Genomic DNA, 23,915 nt, shown 5'->3' with positions numbered 1-23,915 from the left:
ATTTATTTATTTATTTTATTTTACATTTGTTGACTGGGTTTGTCCGACTGAGCTAAATAGCCCTTTTACAGTGGAGACCTGGGGAGAAAAGCTCCAACAAGCCATACATAATAAACATCAATAAAAAACAGTTCTACAGAAGAAGAAAAATCAGTAAATAAAAATATCACAATAATTGACTTATGACATACAGTACATATTTACATCACAAAAATGAATTAGTGGTTTAAAGGTACAGGATATTAAACAGGATGAAGTAACAGCCAGAGAGATTGAAACAAAGTTAAGAAAAGCCTCAAATTGGAAAACCCTAGGCCCAGATGCAGTGCCTAACTTTTGGCTGAAAGTATTAACATCTTTGCACAAAGATTTAGGGGTCTATATTAGATCAGCGAATGCTTAAAAAAGCGAATACTGATTGATTGAACTTATGTAAGTGAAAGCTTACAATCTCAAACTGTCAGAACAGCGATTTTTTTCCTAGGGAAAAAAATTGCTGATCCAAAACACATACACACAACACAAGCACACCAAACAAACAGCAATCCACACACATACACCTAAAATCTGACACCTAACCCTACACAAGACTATACACACACCACTAACTATCCACTTACCTTAACCCAAACCCTAACCCTAAGGTCCGTCACTATCACACACTCACCTCACCCGCTCCCTAACCCTAACTCACCTAACCCACCCAAACCCTCACATCCACACAATCGCACACATACCTAACCCGCACCCTAACCCTAACTCACCTAACCCACCCTAACACTCACATCCACGCAATCGCACACTTACCTGAATCCGACCCGTAACTTTCCACCACAGCACTGAAAATACTGAAGCAACAGAAACAGACAACCGAATTCTTTCCCTAGGAAAAAATTCGGGTTTCTGTTGCTTCGATATTTTAAACATTCACTTACATGAGTTCGATCAATCAGTGTTCGCTTTTTTAAGCATTCGCTAATCTAATATAGACCCAGATTTAGCCATGAGTAAGATCTATTTATATTCGCACCTAGAACAGACAACAACTGGGTTAACAACAGGAAAAAAAATGCTCCTACTTAAGAGTGAACCTGCAAGCTACTCTAAAAATTATAGACCAATAACTTATCTTCCGACGATGTATAAACTATACATGGGAATTGATGCCGATAGAGTTTATACTCATTTAGAAGAAAACTCAATTATGGCAGTAGAACAAAAGGGCAATAAAAGAAAGTCATATGGAACAACAGGTAATTTGTTGTTAAATAAAGTCATAGTGGAAAACTGTAAAAAGGGGAAGAATCTAAGTATGGTATGGATTGACTACAAAAAAGCATTTGATAGTATCCCGCATTCATGGATAAAAGAGTGCTTAAAAATGTATAAGATACACCTTGTACTGATTGACTATATTACAGTGACCATGAAAAAGTGGCAGACCACTTTGGAATTAAGCCATAATAAAGGACAAATTATTTTCTCGGGGATAAAAATTCAAAGTGGGATGTTCCAGGGTGATTCTTTGTCACCACTGCTGTTCTGCCTTGCCCTTAACCCATTAAGCTGTCTACTTAACATCTTTGGCCATAACTATAATTTGGCTCCTAGAAAACAACAAAGTGTAAAGACTTCTCTTTGCCAATTACTTAAAACTGTAAACTTCATCAGATGAGGAACTGAAAGCACAACTGCAAGTTGTCAAAAGTTTTTCAGATGATATAAGAATGTCATTTGGTCTTGATAAATGTGCAAAAGCAACCTTTAAAGCAGGAAAACTGCAACACCAGGAAAACATCAGTTTGGGACAAGAATGAAATATAAAAGAACTTGATCAAGAAGGAGTGTATAAATATTTGGGAACTGATGAAAGATCAACAATAAAACACGAACAAATGCGAATAAAACTTAATAAGGAATACTTCAAAAGACTTAAATTAATCCTGAAAACAGCACTGACATCTAGGAACAAAATTCAAGCTATAAACCAATTTGCTCTTATAGGTTCATAGGTTGGTACTAAGCTATCAGCCCTAGGGCCTATACAAGCCTAGACATAACAATTCCCTGGCTATTTCTTCCCACAGTATTTACTTCCCTGGACCCCTGTCTAGCGGGGTGAATTTCCTATCTCACATCCAATCATCAAGGTTCCTTCTGAAGAGGGCCAAAGAAGCACTCTGCTTGACGTGTATGGGCAATCTACTCCAGAGTCTGGGGAGTCTCTGGGTCAGGAACCTATCCCTCCAGCATGTTTTGTTCATTGTGATGACAAGATTTAGATCCCTGGAGCATGTGTCTCTGAGGAACTGTGATTTCTTTAAGTGTAGCATGTCCAACAGCTCTGGGTTTGACATGGCCTTGTATGTTAAGCAGAGATCGCCTCTGAGTAGACGATATGTGACAGAGTATAGGGGGAGTTTTTTTGGTTGGTCAGCATAGGGCATCTGCTTTAGGCCTGTGATTCTTTTAGTGAGGTATTTCTGTGGCCTTTCCAGTTGTTGCAGATGTCTTGAGAGGTACATACCAAATGGGGCATTGTATTCTATAATAGGTCTAATGAGGGATGAGTACAGTGGGACAATGACCTCCTTTTTTCTGGATGAAAAGCCCTTAGTGATGAGGTGTGCCACATAGAAGGATTTCTTGACTGTTGTGGCGATGTGGTTATCGAAGGTGAGACCACTGTCCACCTGTGTCCCTAAGTCTCTTATCATACTTTCGGTGTTTGGTGTACTGCCACCTTTGTGGTAATTCACGGGTACATGTTTTTTCCCAAGGGGATAACTATACATTTCTTGGCATTGAGCTTGAGCCCATGGCTCTGGCACCAACCATCTGTTTCTGTAAGGCCCTTTTGTAGAATATCCACATCATTTGGGGATTCAATAGTGGCTCCAAGTTTGCAGTCATCTGTGAACTTTGTTAGCCAGAGTCCCTTAGTGTTGGCCTGTACTTCAGAGAAGTAGATGCCAAACAAGAGTGGTCCCAGGACTGAACCTTGAGGTATTCCATTTGTCACTTGTCTGGAGCTGGATTTGGAGTCGGCTACTTTTACAGTGTGGGTTCTGTGAGTAAGCCAGTTGGCAACCCGAGTGATGTAGGGATTAATGCCTAGCTTAGTAAGTTTATCTATGATTCCAGAGTGAGAGATGGTGTCAAAGGCCTTGGCAAGGTCCAGATAGGCTGTGTGGACCACCTTACCCTTGTCCACGGTTCTGGAGACTGATTCGAAGAAGTAAATCAGGTTCAGGAGACAAGATCGGCCCTTCACGAACCCAAACTTCATGGGGTCCAGTGTTTGAAGTTTTCCAATGTCTTCGTTTATAAGTTCCATGGCCTTGCAGATTAGGCTCATCAGACTCATGGGGCGGTAGTTCCCGGGATCCAAGGTGGATCCCCCCTTGTGGAGTGGGATAACTGTAGCTGTGCACCACTCAGTGGGCACAAAGTCTGAGTTGAGGTTATGATTAAACATGACACATATGTGAGGTGCCAGTTCATTTTGTAGTTCATGTAGTACACTGCCTGGGATGTTGTGTGGTCCCATGGATGCTGTATTCTTAGCTTTAGAGAGTGCATTTTATACCTGTGTGGCCATTATTACTGGAATTTGGCAATATTTCGGTATTGAGATGGGCCCTTTAGGGGGTAAGAGGAGGGTGAAGTTTGCACTGAATCGATCTGCCAGGATATTGGTAACATCCTTGGGATCAGTATATTTAGTGCCATTCTGTTGTAGCTCAGAGCAGATCTGAGCATTGCCATTTAGATTCTTGACATAGCTATAGAATGCCTTGTAGTTGTCTTTGGAATCTTTGGCAATTTTATTTTCATAACTAGCTTTGGAGGATTTTATGAAGTATCTCAGCTTCTTACTGAGACTGGTAAGGGAGTTTTTTGCATCCTGGGATTTTTCTCTTTTCTGCAGCAGTTTCTTCCTTTTGTTGTAAAGTTTGTTTATGGCAAGGGACCACCAGATTGGCTTCCTTTCTTTGGAGGAGAGCGTCTTGGTTCTGTTGGGGATGGCACAATTCATGCATAAGTGGATGTGGTCATACAGTGCCTTAGTGTAGGATTCAGCAGTCGAACTTTCAGTTCCCATCTGCATGGGTGTCATGAAGTTTGTCACTTCTGACTTGAGTAGCATGAAGATGCCTTTGGAGAAGTTTTTTATGGAGGTTTCCTTACTGGGGGATGGGGGTGGGATGTGGATGTCAAGGGTGATTAGCTTATGGTCAGACCTGACCAATGAGGGGATGACCATAGGTGTGGAGCATCGATTTCCCATGTTGGTAATGACCAGGTCTAGGATATTGGAACCCCTGGTGGGACTAAGAATTAGTTGATCCAGGCCATTGGAATTTATGAATTCCAATTGGGCAAACGTGTTGGTATACAAGTAGTTTTCCCAGTTAATGGGAGGGTAGTTGAAATCACCCAGTATTAGGGTGTTTGATTGTATATTAATATTTTCCAGTATGTTTAGAAAGGTAAAGTGAGAATCTTGGGGCATTGCGGGGGCTCTGTAGCACGCTACAATTTGGATTGCAGTCTTACCTAGTGTTAGTTGCACCTGGAGAATTTCAGACGCATTGTGTTGAGCAACTAGCCTGGTGTTGTGAATATCCTTGGTGAATATGGACACTCCTCCACCTTTAGTGTTTCAGTCCTGGTGTGGTGGCCGAAAAGTGTGGTAAGAGTTGTATCCTGGTATTGCAGGGGTGCTCTCTGGAGCCTTGAACCAGGTATCAGTTACTGCACAGATATCAATGTTCTCCATTTTTAGGAGTGTCTCAAGAGAGTGCATTTTGAGGTTTAGACTTCTAACATTGAGTAGTATTAGCTTCAGATTTTGCATGCTTGTACTGGTTACGGTAGTAGTTTTGTCCTTTGAACTTTGCCTAAAAAGGCACTATAGGGGTGGCAAGAGCCTTAATCAGTAACCTAAATCCCAGGGGTGACAGGTGCAGACCATCTCTGGCAAAGCATCGTAGTCTGTTAATCATGTCATCCCAGGGAGACAGATACTGGATCCCCTTTGAATGACACCAGAAGCTTAACCAATTGTTGAAGTCAATCATTTTGTCCTTATACTGTGGTATCCTTCTGGTCGAAGGCAGGATGCTACTCAGGGCTAGGGTCATACCTACCTGGGCCACATGATCTGAGAGCTCTTCCATGTCTCTTTTCATGTAGTCCAAGGATGTACGTCTCAAGTCATTCACTCCAACATGGACAATGACAGATTCATATTTGTACTTGTTGTGGAGTAACTTGAGTGCATACATTATGTGGTGGATCCTGGCACCCGACAGGCAACTGACTGTAATTTTCTCCTTGTTCAGCCTGGTGAGTGGGACATCAGTGTGCCTGACTATAGAGTCACCTGTGACTTACGTGTTGGGTACTTTGTCTTGCCTTAGAGGCTGTTGGGTGGCACACTGGTGTTGTGAGCTATGTGACACTTTGGTTGTGATTGGTGCTTGTTTGCGTTTCAGCTTCGGAGGACCTTGTTGCTTGGGCAGGTTACTGTTAAGGGCCTCCGCATATGTGGGTTTAGTGTTACTATGTATTGGTGGTGTGGGTTTAGAAGGGCTTTGTGTTGCTAGAGGTGTAGTGCGGGTGTTAACCTTCTCCTCTTGACTGTCTAGCACAATCTTGGGTGGAGAGAGCTTTGCTTCCAGTTTGGCTATGTAAGTGCATCTCTCGCAGGTTGTAGTATTGGGTGGTAGGAGGAGAGGGTTTTCTGTGTACATGAGGCAATTGCTGCACTCCCCCAGAATGCCCAGATTCACCAGGTGGACAGGAAAAATCACCAGAAGCTGACCCTTGGACATGCCTGGTTTGGTGCTTTTTTTATAAAGTACAAGAGTTGTTTTCCCTTACCTTAGCAAGGTACTTTGCAATTATAGACTGTTTAGTGCCTACAGTTAATCTCTCCTTATTAACAAGAAGAGTTGAGTGTTTGTATCAATTTAAGACTTCCTAGTGCTTTCCAGCAGGTTTTAATGCAAGTGCTAGTCACAGGGATGCTTAAAGGTAAGATAAAAAAAATGGTTTATCCTAAAGACTGCAGTGTGCACTAGAGGAGTTAGATGTGAAAGTAGGTAACTTAAGTTTTACCTGTCTAAAAAGTTAAGTTTTAGTGGAGAGTCGCTATTTTTAAAATAGCAAAATAGATTGAAAGGGGGTGGTCACTTTTGTATTCTGGTACTATGGAATACAGTAGGATGGCCAATAAATTTAAATAGTTGAAGGGGAGTGATTTCTCAAAATGATAATGTTGTGCTTACACAAGCCAGTAAAAACAGAGAGGAAATGAGATATATGGTCAAACTCACATAAGGGGAAGGCAACTAATAAGACAGTGGTGTTTAAGAACACTGCAGTAACAGGGTGGGAGAGTGGGGAAAAATTTCTGCCTGACTCACAAGAGACAGAGCTGTGGTCTCTTTTCAAATTTTAATATGTAGTTAAAAGAAGAATACATGTAAAACACAAGGTAAGTAAAACAAATCACAGTATTCAAAGTAGAAAAAGGCAATAATGTAATGCAACAAATAAAAAGCAAACTAACCTTTCCCTCAAAGCAAAGTGTAGCAGAGTCTGGGTGAGCCTTTCTAGTAAAACTCTGAAATGTTTTATTTTACCCCTTAAATAGAAGGTTTAGTTCCTAGCTCCAGCCCCTCAGTTCACAGATGATTAACCTTAGTTGACCTATTCTATTGACTTGTACTTATTTTTGCCTGACTCACAAGAGACAGAGCTATGGTTTCTTGTCAATTTTTAATATGCAGTTAAAAGCAGAATAAAAGTAAAACACCAGGTAAATAAAACAAATCACAATATTCAAAATAGAAAAAGGCAATAAAGTAATACAATAAATAAAAAGCAAACTAAGCTTTCCCTCACAGCAAAGTGTAGCAGAGTCTGGGTGAGCCTTTCAGTAAAGCTCTGAAATGTTTTATTTTACCCCTTAAATAGAAGGTTTAGTTCTTAGTTCCAGCCCCTCAATTCACAGATGATTAACCTTAACTGACCTGTTCTATTGACCTGTACTAATTTCTGCCTGACTCACAAGAGACAGAGCTGTGGTCTCTTTTCAAGTTTTAATATGCAGTTAAAAGCAGAATACAAGTAAAACACGAGGTAAATAAAACAAATCACAGTATTCAAAATAGAAAAAGGCAATAAAGTAATACAACAAATAAAAAGAAACTAACCTTTCCCTCACAGCAAAGTGTAGCAGAGTCTGGGTGACCCTTTCTAGTAAAGCTCTGAAATGCTTTATTTTACCCCTTAAATAGAAGTTTTAGTTCTTAGCTCCACCACCTCAGTTCACAGATGATTAACCTTAACTGTCCTGTTCTATTGACATGCACTAATGTCTGCCTGACTCACAAGAGACAGAACTGTTGTCTCTTTTCAAGTTTTAATATGCAGTTAAAAGCAGAATACAAGCAAAACATGGGGTAAATAAAACAAATCACAGCATTCAAAATACAAAAAGGCAATAAAGTAATACAACAAATAAAAAGCAAACTAACCTTTCCCTCACAGCAAAGTGTAGCAGAGTCTGGGTGAGCCTTTCTAGTAAAGCTCTGAAATGTTTTATTTTACCCCTTAAATAGAAGGTTTAGTCCCTAGCTCCACCTCCTCAGTTCACAGATGATTAACCTTAACTGACCTGTTCTATTGACCTGTACTAATTTCTGCCTGACTCACAAGAGACAGAGCTATAGTTTCTTTTCAAGTTTTAATATGCAGTTAAAAGCAGAATCAAAGTAAAAGACCCAGGTAAATAAAACAAATCACAATATTCAAAGTAGAAAAAGGCAATAAAGTAATACAACAAATAAAAAGCAAACTAACCTTTCCCTCACAGCAAAATGTAGCAGAGTCTGGGTGAGCCTTTCTAATAAAGATCTGGAATGTTTTATTTTACCCCTTAAATAGAAAGTTTAGTTCCTAGCTCCAGCCCCTCAGTTCACAGATGATTAACCTTAACTGACCTGTTCTATTGACCTGTACTAGTTTCTGCCTGACTCACAGGAGACAGAGCTGTGGTCTCTTTTCAAGTTTTAATATGCAGTTAAAAGCAGAATACAAATAAAACACGAGGTAAATAAAACAAATGACAGTATTCAAAATAGAAAAAGGCAATAAAGTAATACAACAAATAAAGAGCAAACTAACCTTTCCCTCACAGCAAAGTGTAGCAGAGTCTGGGTGAGCCTTTCTAGTAAAGCTCTGAAATGTTTTATTTTACCCCTTAAATACAAGTTTTAGTTCTTAGCTCCACTCGCTCAGTTCACAGATGATTAACCTTAACTGACCTGTTCTATTGCCTTGTACTAATTTCTGCTTGACTCACAAGAGACACAGTTGTGGTCTCTTTTCAAGTTTTAACATGCAGTTAAAAGCAGAATAGAAGTAAAACACAAATCACAGTATTCAAAATAGAAAAAGGCAATAATGTAATGCAACAAATAAAAAGCAAATTAACCTTTCCCTCACAGCAAAGTGTAGCAGTGTCTGGGTGAGCCTTTCTAGTAAAGCTCTGAAATGTTTTAATTTACACCTTAAATAGAAGGTTTAGTTCCTAACTCCACCCCCTCAGTTCACAGATGATTAACCTTAACTGACCTGTTCTATTGACCTGTACTAATTTCTGCCTGACTTACAAGAGACAGAACTGTGGTCTCCTTTCAAGTTTTAATATGCAGTTAAAAGCAGAATACAAGTAAAACACAAGGTAAATAAAACAAATCACAGTATTCAAAATAGAAAAAAGCAATAAAGTAATACAACAAATAAAAAGCAAACTAATCTTTCCCTCACAGCAAAGTGTAGCAGAGTATGGGTGAGCCTTTCTAGTCCTGTCCTAACTTACAGTTTTGGAGTGATTAACTGGCCCCAAAACATATTGGATAGATTAGATAGGAAAACAAGAAGATGCTTCATGCTCATCAAATGATTTATAAAAATCAGTGGATACCAGTATTATATATTCCCTACTCTGAAAAAGGGATAAGCCTCCTTGAAATTGATTTTATGTATAGATCTGCAGTCATGGGACTCCACACATATCTGCTGACCTCACAAGACCCAAACATAGTGAAAGTTTTAAAACATGAGGAGAATAAATCTAAGATGACTTATCTGCTTAATCGAGCATTCGCATATCGGCATCAAGCAGGAATGGAAATCAAACCAGAAGTAGATAAAAATCAGGCAGCAACTGAATGTGCCAAAAACCAAAAGAAATAATATAAGTTGAAGAACCAGATGAAAAGGCAAGAAATGTGGAAAATGCATAAATATAGTTGCAAGTATAGAAAAGTTCTGAAAGAACCTCATGTTGATCAGGAATGAATGCAGGAATTGGTTGAGGAGAGGCAAATTCAAACCAAGAGATGAAAGGTTAATGTTAGCGGCTCAAGGTAGTGGGCTGCGCACATGACTCCATTGAACATGTGGGAGAAACAGACAAATGTAGGTTTTGTAAAACCAAATTGGAAACAGTTGCGCACCTCGTTGCTGGTTGTGACATACTAATGGCAGTAGGACTATATACTGAAAAGCATAATAATATGGCAAGACTGTTCCACTGGGGATTGTGCAAACATTATGGTATGGAAGTGGCTGAAAAACACTGGAAACATGAACCACAAAGCATTATACAAAATGAAAAAGTCTACATCACATGCGATCATCAATTACCAGCAGTTCAAAAGATAGATGCCAGAAAACTGGATATAGTGGTCCAAGAAAAGAAGACAAAAGTAGCATTGATCATTGAAATTGCCACACCCAGTGACTATAGTGTCTTGTGTATGGAGAAACACAAAGTCATAAAATATCAGGATTTGCAGACAGAAATGAGAGCAATGTGGAAGGAAGCCTGACAGTTCCAATAGCAGCAGGAGCAACAGGTCTTATAAAGAAGAGTCTACAGTCATATTTAGATATGTTACCAATACTTGTAACTCCATATGAATTGTAGAAGGAATCATTACTGGGCACATTGCGGGTGATGCAAAGAACACTACTGGCTGACATCAAAGAGTGAAACAATACTAATCTCATGAATGTTAATTATACTTTGACTTAGGAATGGTGTCCACTTCCGTCACAGTATTAGAAACCCAAAAGGCTTGCAGAAATTAAAAAAAAATGAGCAAGTCTTTTGGAACCAGGGCAGACTTACACCAAGACAATTCTTTTGAAAGCTGGTCCTAGATTTATAAATTTGACAGAGATTCAAGATTTCTGAATCGTTGGGTTGGATAATGAATTAGGAAAGTGCATTAAAGAAGCCTGTCAAGATTTAACACAGAGTGTTGTTTGCATTTTTTTATACCTGATTTTAAGGAAATGTCTTGTCAGGCCTGTAAAACAGCTTCACTCTGACAGAAGAAGTGGTAGCAAAAGGCACTCCTGAACAAAACTGAATGTGAAAGCTTCAGAAAATCAGAATGAATTAGGCTCCAGACACCAAGAAAAAGTATTGAGCAGGCTCTCCTATATTTGGTGCTATGAAGTGAGGCCTGTTTAATGTTCATGAACCTGTATCTTGTCATCTGAGAGGGTAGTGGCAGTCTGTTATTGTAAAGTGTGGTGGCAGAATCTGAGAGTGTGTAGTTTGTAAATTGTTGTGGTAGCTAGAAATGTAGTTCTTTCAGTTAATGGTAGCTTGATTGTGTATTTCTGTGAATTATGGTGGCTGCTGTGGTGCAGTGGTTAGCATTGTCACCTCACAGCAAGAGGTTCTCCAGTTCGATTCTCATGTAGGGTGCCTTCTGTGCGGAGTCTGCATGTCCTCCTTGTGGTTGTGTGGGTTTCCTCCGGGTGCTCCGTTTTCCCTCCACACTCAGAAGACATGCAGTAGGTGGATAGGACACTATAAATGTGCATGTGTGTGGTACAGATGATATACCATGGCAGGGCTAGCCACCCGGTGGTGTAAACCTTGGCTCAAGATTGTCACTGTTGAAGTGACACCCTGGCAGTCGACCTCATGTGGGCAAAATGGGAAAATGGGGTTGAGGTTAGATGGATGGATGGATCTATTGTTTAAAGAGCAATGACCTTCTAGATTTTAATGAGTATGATCTTAAAATGGTATCTTATTTTGAGGGGAACATAAAGTAGCTATAGGGAGGGCATACTGAAGTTTTGATTTTCTGATTTTACAGTACTGTAAATCAGTTCTAATGTTAGCAGACTCAGTAGCTTGTATGACCATTGTATTTGGTACAAAACCTTTTAACTGTATTGTGTACATGGAAAGACAGCATAAGGTTTGGGTCAAGCGTAATCCTTTGTATTGGTTTAAGGTTACAGAGATAACAGGTGTGCCAAAGGATTCAGTAGCATTTAAACTAGAGGATGTAGAAAGTTTTTCTGGAATGCAGAATAACACAGATATTTTTTGAGTTAACCATAAATTAGTCGGGTTAAACTAAAGGATTAATTTGTTGAAGTCTGATTGCCTAGCTTGTTTGAATTTATTGCAAATCTCTTCTACATTTGAACTATAGAAGGTAAAAGAGATACAGTGTGTTTTGCAAGTTGAAAAGGTCTGGAAAGATTGTTATTGAACTGGATCAGTCAAAAACTGTGATTTTTAAGGATCGCTTGATGTGAATTTAGGTAAGGAACAGAGAATTCCCAAATTAAAGTTGGATTAATCTCTTAGATGGGTAATTTGCAAATCACCTGAATGGCTCAACAAGCCAGTTGTTTGCATATGCAAACAGAAAACAGAGTGCTCATCCTGTTGTAAACTGTGCTGAAGATCCAAAAGCAGCTTATCTATGTTTTTTTTTTTTTTGTGGAAAATGTAGTCATATGTTTTGAGTAGAGCACAGCTGGTGTTAAAAACCTGTTGTAATGCTATGCTAAGAGTAGCAGAGTGTGTGTGTTTGATATTCCTAGAAGATTTCTAGACATTAAGTTTTTGATACTTTTTTGGCTATGAGGTTTAGATTTTTAAAAGGTTTGTAGAATTGTGGAGAAGAGTTGGGCATTTTATGAAGAATGAGAATTGTGGCTAAATTCTGTTCTAGAATGGCAGTGTGAAGCCATGATGACCAAGCTGTTGTGTGTTAGGGGCTTAGAGAGGAGGAAGGAGCCTTTTTAACAATTTTGAATGAAGTTTATTTTGTGAATGTAATACTTTATTGGGTAACTGAAATAATGTGTGTTGGAGTAAATTGTTGGTTAGAGGAGTAGACTAGCTATGTTTGGGTAAAGAAATTCTTTGGGGTCAGTTATATGTGAGGGAGAATGAGCAGTGAAAGAGGAAAAAATCTTTTCGAAAGAATATACATGGAGTGTTTTTGATCTGTTTGCTCAAGGAGACATTGTAATTGTAGCCAGTAATATTTTGGAGCCTGTGAGTAAGAAATGATATCTGTTCTTAGAGCAAGTCGGTTTGGCTGTCTTAAGGGCAATTCTTGCTTTCATTCTGAGGTAAAATAACTAGTTCTGCTATACAGAAGGTCGACTGATTTTCCACTGGTATACTGAATTGTCCCTAGTGTTAAGAAGTTTTTTTTTTGTTTTGTTTAAAAATTTTTATTGATTTAACAAGCAGACTATATATATATATATATATATATATATATATATATATATATATATATATATATTTATCAGAAGAAATTCAGTATCAAGTATTGTTATTCAGTGCTAGAAATACATTAAATCATCAGAGTAATCAATAAAGTTAAGAAGTCAACTATCTTAGTATTTCAGTAGCAACATTTTAAGATTATTCCAGCAACTAGAAGTCTTAATATGGTTTACATAACTTATTCTAATCACTTATTTTTCCATTATACATAGTATTGTTCTTAAATTTAGAAATTCTTTGCATGTAGGAACTGAGTTTTTTTTCCAGATTTTGCAATAAATTTTCTAGCTACTGCAAGAAGACTCCATAACATTTTTTGTTGTTTAGCTTTTACAGATAAAGGAAGCAGAACATTCATTAGTATTGTTTAGAAGGGTTTTTAATGTCTTTGAGTTATAGTCAGATAATTCTGCATGTTTCAGATTTGGAGGGTACAACTGATTCTGGATTTCAGAATTAAACCATTTTAGAGGCAGCATGACTTCTCTGGAATAATGTAGTCCAGTTTATGTCTGTTAGTGTGAAGAAAAAACTGTTATGTTATCAATGTGGAATGGTTTACCATGAATACTAACTGGATAGATGGGATTTTAGGTGTTTGAAACTTCAGAAATAGATATATGTAAATGGTCATGGACTGAATTTAGTTGAAAGGTAAGTCTGGAACATGTACTGGAAAATTTTTAATATAAGGTCTAGAAGGAAAGCCATTTCTATGGTGTTGAAGGATAAAACCCTGACTACAACACAGGTGACACAAGTTTGAATAGGGACTAGGGTGCTTAGTGAAGCCAACGGGAGGATGGGCATACCCATCCTTAAGGGATAGGTAGCTCCTGCATAGCTCACTGATGCTGTAGATCCAACCAGAGGATTTGTTAATAGCAGTGAGTCAGTGCAAGCAAGAATGACATGGATTGTGACCATCCAACCCAGTAATGGTAGCCCTTACCTCCGTATGTGAAGGAGATTACGTGTATAGAGCTGAAGGTCATTCACAGTTCCTGTAATGATGCAGGTGCTCATGTCATTACCAGGGATGGAGGTAGGGTCATAATACATGTGCTGTCAATTGCCAGGATGCTGGTGAGGACCTAAGCAACCCTCATAGTTGCCGCTATAATGGCTTCTCCTGGACAGGTCTTGACTCAGTGTGGTATAAGGCATACATCTTTCATATGGGAATATTAAATCACTAAGCCTTATAAAGGATAGCTTGATTGTGACCAGGTGTGGGGGCAAAAATAACCTATCAAAATAAAGTGAAGAAGACAGTTTTGGTCTGTTAGATTGATGGGCCTGGTTGGAGAAGAAAACAATGTAGTACGGATGAAAAATAATGTAATCTGCAATGACTTTTGGCAGACTAAGAGAATAATATTTCTTCTTGCATTCCAGGGTGATACAATACTGAGAATAGTTATAAACACTGGCCACTGCAAGGTACTCAATAATAGGTCTAACTACAGTTTTATAAAAAGGGAGAAGCACCTTTTCAACACTAATATCACATTACAAGATGCCCTTTATAATAGAATAGTACTTTCTAGTTATCATTTGTAATTTTCTTCTTTCTAAATAGCCCTGCAGTTTGGCTTGATCATTTGCTGGGTCTACTATTGATCCAATCACAGTATTATTAGCAAAATTACTAATTCATATGTCCTTATTCAGTAAGACATCAGGCTTAAAAATAGTAAACAATACAGGTCCAAGAACAGACCTTTGTGATATTTCCCCAGAAATTGCTTCCTTTATCTTAACTGAAATTTCTGTTAATAAGCTAGATTGCTACCCAGTTTATACCGTACCCATTAATGCTATTTTTGTACACTGCTTTAATAATTGCACTGTGGGGAAGTGAATCAGATGCATTTGTGAAATCCAAATAAATTACATCCCCTGATAGCCCCGCATCTACAACTTCCTATATGTTCTCATAAACATGTATTACGTTTGACATGCAGCATCTCCCCTCACAGTAATTGTGCTGACAGATGTCTAAATTAGTTTTAAATGCTGGACCAATAACTCACAAATTAGTTTTCCAAAGCATTTACCACTGACACATGTTCAAGCTTATAGGACAATAATTATAAGTTGAATTAGTTGTACCCCCCTTATATACAGGTACCTTCAATGCAGATTTCCACTCTTGAGGGACAAATCCTGTCTCAGTGGTTCTTCGAAATTACCATGCAGTGATATTACACAGGAATATGTCATTCATCTCATCTGCTCCTACTGCCGAATTTAGTCCCATCTTTTTACAAGATTCTAATAGTATATTCACAGTTATAATGGGGCACTCATCTTTTCTTCCCATCATAAGTAATATTTTCTAACACAGTATTCCTTGAAAGCTCTGGGAATTTCTCCAAAAAAGAGACACCAGTTGATCCTTCTTGGTAATCAGTCTTTCATCCTTTATTTTATCAACACCTTTTTCTTCTCTTCTCTTCTATAATTTCTCAGAATATGAAAAAAAAATGTTTTTTTTAATATGAACTGTATTACAAGCCAATCTCAATTCATTTTTTTCCCTTTTGTTCCCTTAACATTTTCCTAAAAAGAAATCCAACCTCCTGATATCTATCTTTGTTGACCTTACTGATATGCATATTAGTAACATATTAATTAATGGCAAACTCTGCCTACATTATTTGGCATATTTCACATAAGAAAGAAGGTGCTTTTGAGGCTTTAATCATGTTTCTCATATTGATAGCACATGAGATTTGCTAATTTTTGCTTCTGATCCCCAACGACCATTAAGCCTCTATCTCAGCCATCCAGTCAGTGCATTTGTCCTGTCAAAGGTTAGAGCTCAGTGTTTTTTTTTTCCTCTTAGGTCACGATTCAAGCAGTGGGAGTGGTACTATCATTCTCTCTCTCTCTGGGAACTGGGAATTTTCTGCTTAGGTTCTGTCATTTCTCTCACACGTGCATATTATATTCCAAGGAGGTTGATTTGCATTAGGAGTAAAAAAGGTTATGTCTTCCAGTTCTGCAAGGGTATCTCCTAAATAGCTCTCCCCCCTTGAAGGCAAAGTATGTCAGATGATCCTTTGTCTCCATCAAGGATTCTACATTGCCTCTACATACTGGGCATGTGCCCCTTAACCCTCCTCTCAGACAGATGAATTGAGGCTGTGCTTCATTATCCCCCCCCCCTCAAAGTCAGTTCTATTAGTACTGGGGGTCAGTAAATGTACCCAGATCAGCTAGGTCATAGCTAGAGCATTATTCATGCGTGCCACACAGCTGACAAAACATAGGAGGGTTGGGATGAAATGATGAGGTCTCAAGAAAATCTGTTTTGTTGTTGGTTTTACTAGCATAAGTACTATGCATAGCTGTGGAGAAGTGCTGATAAAGAATGTTATCTGCCTCTGAATAGAACATCTTATAAAGAAAATAAAGCAAGTGTGTTGAGTACATATATCAACATGGATTATGTGCCTTTGCTTACTGGAGATGATCAAAGACTGTAAAGTATAAGATTTGTGAAGAGAATGGAAAAATTAGTGGGTAAATATAGGGTCCAACTCTGTTCACAGAAGAGCTACCTAGCAAGTATGCACGGACCCTGGAAACTATCGCCTCATAAGCCTGACTAGCTTGATCTGCAAAGCTATGGAAAGGATCATCATGGACCTCATAAATAAAGATATTGGGGCCCTACAGACACTGGATCCTACCCAGTTCGTCTTTGTTAAGGGCAGATCCTGCATATTAAACTTGGTCGACTTCTTTGAAACAGTCACCAAGGCCATTGACGAAGGGAAGGTGGTCCACACAGCCTACCTGGACCTCGCAAAAGCCTTTGATACAATACCCCACTCGGGCATTATAGATAAGCTCACCAGCTTAAATATAAACCTCTATGTCACTAGATTGGTTGCAAACTGGCTCAAGGACAGAACCCATATGGTTAGAATTGCTGGAGCCATGTCAGACTCCAAACCAGTTACAAGTGGCGTCCCACAAGGCTCAGTCCTGGGACCTCTCTTGTTTGGTATATATTTCTCAGAGGTACAGGCCAACACGGAAGGACTGTGGCTGACCAAGTTTGCAGATGACTGCAAACTGGGCGCCATAATCGATTCTCCAGCTGACACAAGCATCCTCCAAAAGGGCCTCATAGAAACAGACAACTGGTGCCGGAGCCATGGCCTCAAGCTAAACGCCAAAAAGTGTATAGTCATCCCCTTTGGCAAAAACAAAGTGCCCACAAATTACCACATAGGTGGTAATCCATTAAGTACAGAAGAAGTAATTAGGGACCTGGGGACCCAAGTTGATAGCAATCTCTCATTTGACAACCACGTGGCCAAAGTAGTTCGAAAAACATTTTATATAGCCCACCTAATCATGAAGGGATTCACATTTAGATCAGGGGAGGTCATCGTGCCTCTTTACTCATCCCTCATCAGGCCCATAATCGAGTACAATGCCCCTTTTGGGATGTACCTTACCAAATACCTGCAGCAACTGGAAAGACCCCAAAAGTACCTCACCAAGAGGATCAAAGGGCTCAAACAGATGCCATATGCTGCCCGGTTAGAGAAACTCCAGCTCTACTCAGTGGCATACCGCCTGCTCAGAGGCAATCTGTGCCTGACGTATAAAGCCATGTCCAACCCGGAATTAAGGGACATGCTGCACCTCAAAAAATCCAAATCCCATCGAGCTATGTGCTCGAGAGACTTGAACCTCAGCATTGAAATGAATAGGACATGCTGGAGGGACAGATTCATAACCCAGAGGCTCCCTTCACTCTGGAATAAAATCCCAGTCCAGGTTAGGCAGAGTCCCTCATTGACTCTCTTCAAGAGGAATCTTGATGAGTGGATGGGAGATCGTAGGTTTACCCCGGGTATCACTTCTGTGTCACTGTTAGACAGAGGCACAGTATACTAACCTCGAAAAAGGGCATAGCAAAATTAATTTAAAATAGGTGGTGAAAGCCAAACATACTCTGGCTAGGCTTATAAATGCCCTAGGGCAGATAGCCTAGTATGAACCTATGAACCTATAATGCCTGCAGTTTAATGTTGATTAGAGCTTATTGAGAAATATACACCTGAAGATCAGTTACAGGGATGTGGTTTTCAGCTACCAGTAAATAAACTGCTGAAGCATAGTGATTCAGAAGACAGCATGCCATTTATAATTTAGTGATGCATGTGCTGTGAAATCAGTAATTTTGAAATCAGTCAGTTGTAATCAGTGCTCTGCCCCAATTAACCAATTCAAACAACATGGAAATAAATACATACATGGAAATGAAACAATTGAAAGACACTGAAGAGTTTCTGGGGAGTAAACCACATTTAGACAATATTATTGGGAGAAAAAAAATAACTCTAGAATAAGGTTAATTACATTGGAGTATGGAGGTTACCATTAATAGAAGAATGATCAGTTTAGCCTAATTCTCCTGACAGACTGTTTTTGTTAGAGCATAATGCAATGCAAATAATGAGGCCTATATGTATCCTTTAAGTCAAAATGTTATTAGAGACTGGTCAGCTAAAATAACAGATTCCTTAATGAGGAAATATAATTAGGCGATCTTTTTCAACAACAAAATTAAATATTTGCAAATAAATGTATCCTGATTCAAGTGCATGGTATGATTTTATGTGTAAGATGGAATATTTATAAAAATAACGGTGTACATTCATTATGCATTTTACTTAAAGCAGCTTTACTTATATAACATTGGTCATAATTAGATAAACAGTGACCTAAAAGAAAAACAAATATGCTCACCAAATCTTACTAGAAGTTTAAATATTTGTGTTTTATGGCAATTGGAACATTTCTGTAGTAAACATTTCACATCCTGAACAAGACCAAAGATACAGAATAAGTCTAAAGAAAGTTAAGCTTATCGTAAACTAAAACAAACAGATATACATTAATTACAATGTGCAGTAATACAGCCATGCCTTAAAATAGAAAACACTATTTTATCACAGGCATGACAGCATTTTTTTGGAAATGAGTGGACTGTCTTCAACAATGTCGCTATTGGCATATCAGGTCACGTACAGGTATATATGAACATGTGCTATTTAATAATAATAATAATAATAATAATAATAATAATAATAATAATAATAATGCATGACCAGCTTGTTTATCTAGATAAACTGATTCAGAATTTATAGATCTTTCTGACAAATCTTAATAAAAGAAAGTAATCTAAGATAATTTATATAAAGAAGAGGAAGATCTCTAAAAGTACTTTCAGAAGTTTCAGTAAAAATCCTTAATGACAATGCATAATAAAAGAAAGGTACATCAAAAATAATTTATGTGAAGAGGAGGAAGACATCTGAGTATACTTTAAAAATTTTGAACAAAATGACATAGTATTGACCAGCCTTTGGGACAGTAGCAGAGCTCCAAATTGTACCACTGGTGTACTGTGTTTGATTAGTGATTAAGTGAGAATCAAAGGATTAGTTTTGTGTGTGTGTGTGTGTGTGTGGGGGGGGGGGGGGGTCTGTGTTTTGTGAGTGTTAGCATGCATGTGTTAGGGCTTAGAGGTTGATCTGAGAGGTTAATGGTCAATGTTCATGCTCTGTTGGTGAGTGAAATGGGATGCATTTCTGCAAGGGCATCTCCTAAGAAGATTAGATGAAGTTCTAGGATGTGAAATGAAGTAAACATTTGTCCAGCTGCCCATTGGATTTGGTTGTTTGTGTGTTAATAATAATGATGATGATAATATAGTAACTTATTAATTTGGAGTTAACTAGTGTGAAATATAGGTTGGGCTTCTGACCGGGTTCCTATTAGAATGACGAAAACGCATTTTGTCGAATGCTTTTTCATCGACACCTAAACAGCGAACAGGGAAAACAGCGAAGCGGCTGTTCTGCGAATTCTTTCCCTGGGAAAGAAGTCGCTTGACTGCTTAATTGCTTTGCCGTGTTTTGCACTGTAGTGTGGTCTCAGAGATTCCCTTATCCAGTATAGCTCCCGAGTGTAAATGTGCAACAGTTGCTGACCTTAGGGTTAGGGTGCGGGTTAAGGTAAGTGCATATGTATGAAACTGTTTACTTTTTTGTTTTTTTGTTAGATGTACGGTTGAGTTAATGCATATGTGTTTTAAGCTGTTTACTTTTGTTTTGGGGGGGGTAGAATTAGGGTTAAGATAAGTGTGTATGTATTTGGAACTGTTTACATAAATGTGCAACAGTTACTGACCTTAGGGTTAGGGTGCGGGTTAAGGTAAGTGCATATGTTTTAAAATGTTTACTTTTTTTTTTTTTTTTTTGCGTTAGATGTATGGTTGAGTTACGTGCATATGTGTTTCAGTTGTTTACTTTTTGGGGCGGGGGTAGAATTAGGCTTAAGGTACGTGTGTATGTGTTTGGAACTGTTTACTATTTTTTTTTTGGTTGGAACAGTGATTTCTTTCCCTAGGAAAGAAATTGCTGTTCTGAGCTGTCAACATTTTCAGCTTTCGCTGAAATAGGGTTGATGAAACATCATTCACTGTTTTAAGCATTCAATGTTTTAATATAGACCCTTCTGACCAGTATTTGGCCTCCATAAGACAAAGCCAAAGATGTATGGAAGTATACAGAGTCCTTGGGGGGCACTGTACACCTACAGTGGACAAGTAGGGGGATTTGAGGTGAAGAGTGTCTGCAGCATGCTAATGGGCGATGAGTAGTTCCCTTAATCACATTGGTTTGCCACTCTAAATCTGGACACTGTAAGGCTGGTCTCACCTCGATGAGTGATGCAAGCATGTCTTAGTTGACCTGATATGAAATAGCATCTATTGTGGGATACATCTGACATTATACTGATGCAAGCAGGGCCAGTGGCCACCCAAAAAATTTAAAATAATCATACATTATTCTTTAATGTATTCACAGCAATTCATTGGTTGTCTTGTACAGCACATTTGCTTTCAGCCTTTTTAATTTTTTAGCAACAGTTTACATTTAAAATACTATTGACAATTTATAGATTGTTTGTGCTTCTTTCTCTGTAGGTTCGTACTAAAGACCACATATTTGAGAACATTAGCCATCTTATCAACTATCACCGTGAGAAAAATTTGCCTATTGTCTCTTCTGGTAGTGAACTCTGCCTGAAACAACCCGTTGACAAAAAATAATTTTTAACAAACTTTGTTTGGACTAACCGGAGCAGATGCTGCACCTGCAAAAATCAGTGAATTCAAAAAATGGATTGAAGATGAGTGTGCAAGTATTCATTCAAGAGTTCCTTTTCTTATTTTCAAAATAATGTGCCAATTGAAATATTTTCAAACCAACAGATGCTGTGGCTACAAAAGAAAAAGAATTGACAAAATGTTTTCATAGCTCTTTTTACAAAACACCAGTGGTCATACAATGTTAAATTTTGAAAGTATATATTTTTAAAGATGAAAACAATGAAAAGTGTAGGACATTCCCTGTTTTTACTAAATATCCTAAAATATAAAAATTGTGATTATATGAAGAAAAGGCTGCACTTTTTCACATAGTAACTGAGGATACTGATGCCAGATTAAATTATATAGTTTTAATGAAAAAGCACAATATATAGGGCAAGACGAAGGATGTGACAATTTTGAGTAAATGACTTTTAGCAGTTACCTTTTTAACAGTGTAGTTGAAATTGAAAATACTCTCTACTACTGTAGGTGATTTGAAATTAGTTTATATGAATTTTATCTGTCTGATGTAAAATCTGAAATGTTTATGTATAAATAGTAACATTTGTAATTTAATTATGACCTGTGTTGAATTGCATTTGCAAAGTATGCTCACTGAGTAGGGTTAAACAGCATGAATCTTCAGCAAATGGTAGATTTAGGAGTACAGTTTCACATCAGTTTGTCTACTGAATGGGTGAGCAGAGCACCCCTATAGTATGAGTCAGATATGAAAATAATGCTCAAGTTTAGGTAGTGAAGTCAAATTTTATGGCCAGTCTCTGAACTAATCTGAAGCACTAAGAGGGTGGAATAGTGATGGAAAATAAACTGGAAGGTACTGGAGGGGGAACTGTGCATCACTGGTGCATAATGAAGTCTAGTCCTTTATATTCCTAAGAAGAAAACTCAGGAGATTCAAGGGTACAAGACCCTAAATAGCTCCATACATGAAACATGCTTAACGTGGCTCTCCTTATAGTTTTGTAATGTATCCTAAATTACTATGTATTACTTCCAGGTAGATAACTTTTTTTAGTTTTGAAATTAAGTATGTTACTGTATTCCTTAACAGTTTTGTAATGTTTTAATACTAGTGAAGAATGGAGTCATATGACATGCTCGTTGACATATGCTAAAACAGCATTAAAAGATGGATGGAATTCAGTAAAAATGCATGGTTCTTTCATATTGTATTACGTAATTCTGAGTTTTAATGAAGAAAAAAATGCATGATTAGTATTTACTGTGCTGTTGTAATAATCTGTTCAACCAGCTGAAAAAGAGTCCTGTAGCACAGATGAATAATTTTAGGCTCATTAAATACAACCTATTACTGCCTATACTGTTCCCACTAGAATTAATTCTTGGTGAGTATTAATGCACATGTACACACAAGTATGAAATAATTAAAAAATAAAATCATCATTAATTTGACATTGAATTTAACTGCAAAGTTGTTCAAACTCTGGATTATAGAATTAGACCAACTGCTCTTAATTCATTATAAGTGTAGGATTTATAAAATGATAGTGACAATATGTGGTAACCTGTATGTAAGATAATTAAAATTATATATTGGGATCAGAAAGACACTGAAATGGAATATTTAAAGATAGTCCATTTCATAAGCTGGACTTCAGGCTTCTAGTAATAAAATGTCCTATTCACTGTCAAGTACAGAATGTTAATAAACTGATTTATACCTGTCAGTAATTAAATTTATCTTGCAGTGAACTGCAATAGTTTTTACATGTTAAATGGGTGGAAGATGTGCATACATTTACTCCTGAATGGCCACATTTAATCCCAAAGACAAGCGTGAAAAAAGATTCACAAGTCAGGGAGCATAAATAAATATTTCAAATATATAGTCAAAACTGATTTTCTCTGTGAATATGTCTCACACATAAATCATATGCCGCTTATACTGATGGCATTTTAAGTTCTGTATTACATAAGTAGAGATGTATAGTCACTGGTATACTTTGATGGCCAAGGCAAACAAGCCACAAGGATGCCTTTTTTTTAGGAGATATGTCACATGCTGAAATGCATAAAAATGCCATGATAATATGGAAGGGCAATATGCTGTTTTAGTTCATTCTTTGCTCAAAATCACAAATATGTTTGCATGTTCATTGTAGTAAATCTTTTATTTTCATATTTAATCAGGATGGTGCAGTAGCCAACGCTGTCACCTCACACCAAGAGGTTCTCCGGTTCGATTCTCGGCTGCGGTGCCTTCTGTGCAGAGTTTGCATGTTCTTCCTTCATTGGTGCAGGTTTCCTCTGGGTACTCCTGTTTCCTCCCACATTGCAAAGGCATGTGTGGGCCTCTGCTGAAAATAGACTCTGTCCTAGTTGGACTTTCCTGGTCAGCAAATGTTAAATAAATAAATAAATAAAATAATCAGATTAGGTAGTTCAGCAAATTATGCATTAAACAATTAACACACAGTGCATACCAATGGAGACACAAATGCAAATATACAGGTTGTTGTTTTAAAATCTGAATTAATGCTACATCTGTAAAAGTGCCTTTTCCTATAGAATTAGATATCACCACATAATCACAACAGTTACAGTTGAATGTTTTCTTTCAAACAGAGGGAGCCCCAGCCGTAGGCCTTAAATTTTTCACAGCCATGGCTGCATTAGAAGTTACTTCTGTAGTATCATAAGTCGATAATATGCAAATGATGATTTTTTTTTTAAGAACAGCAAATGTTTGGCACAGAGTTCTTAAGTCCTCATAGTTGCTAAGGGAGTAGTAAATTATGCATACAAATGGAGACACAAACACAAATATACACACATTCACAAACACACATGTAGAAAGACACTCTTCATGGCTAAACCTATAGTAAAAAACCTGAACAATGTATAGGCACTTTCCTGCTATCTCTGTGGCCAGCCTGATGGACATGGGAACCCTGAAGCAATGTAGCAATTGTCTCATGTATACTAACAACCACTTAATCCTGAAACAAACAAACATAGTATGAGAAATGTAGTTGCATTGTGAAAACTGAGGCACGACTCTCACATACTGACAAATCAAATGGCAAACAGGCTGTC

At 37.9% G+C, this 23,915-nt stretch overlaps 1 protein-coding gene across 1 annotated transcript in view; it reads left to right on the top strand.

Annotated features, from left to right (window-relative positions):
- The window catches only part of SHC3 (SHC adaptor protein 3), a 583,606-nt gene extending 560,528 nt beyond the window's left edge, over positions 1-23,078 (top strand). Inside the window, exon 12 of the mRNA XM_044064309.1 lies at positions 20,667-23,078. Within this exon, the coding sequence (XP_043920244.1) occupies positions 20,667-20,792 (126 nt within the window). The 3' untranslated portion in view covers positions 20,793-23,078. The remainder of the gene's footprint in view (positions 1-20,666) is intronic.
- The last annotated feature ends 837 nt before the right edge of the window (positions 23,079-23,915 follow it).

This window comes from Protopterus annectens, chromosome 2.part2, assembly GCF_019279795.1.
Source record: "Protopterus annectens isolate FY-2018-M chromosome 2.part2, PAN1.0, whole genome shotgun sequence".
In the NCBI taxonomy this organism is placed as follows: domain Eukaryota; kingdom Metazoa; phylum Chordata; order Ceratodontiformes; family Protopteridae; genus Protopterus; species Protopterus annectens.
This window is presented reverse-complemented; position numbering and strand designations above follow the sequence as displayed.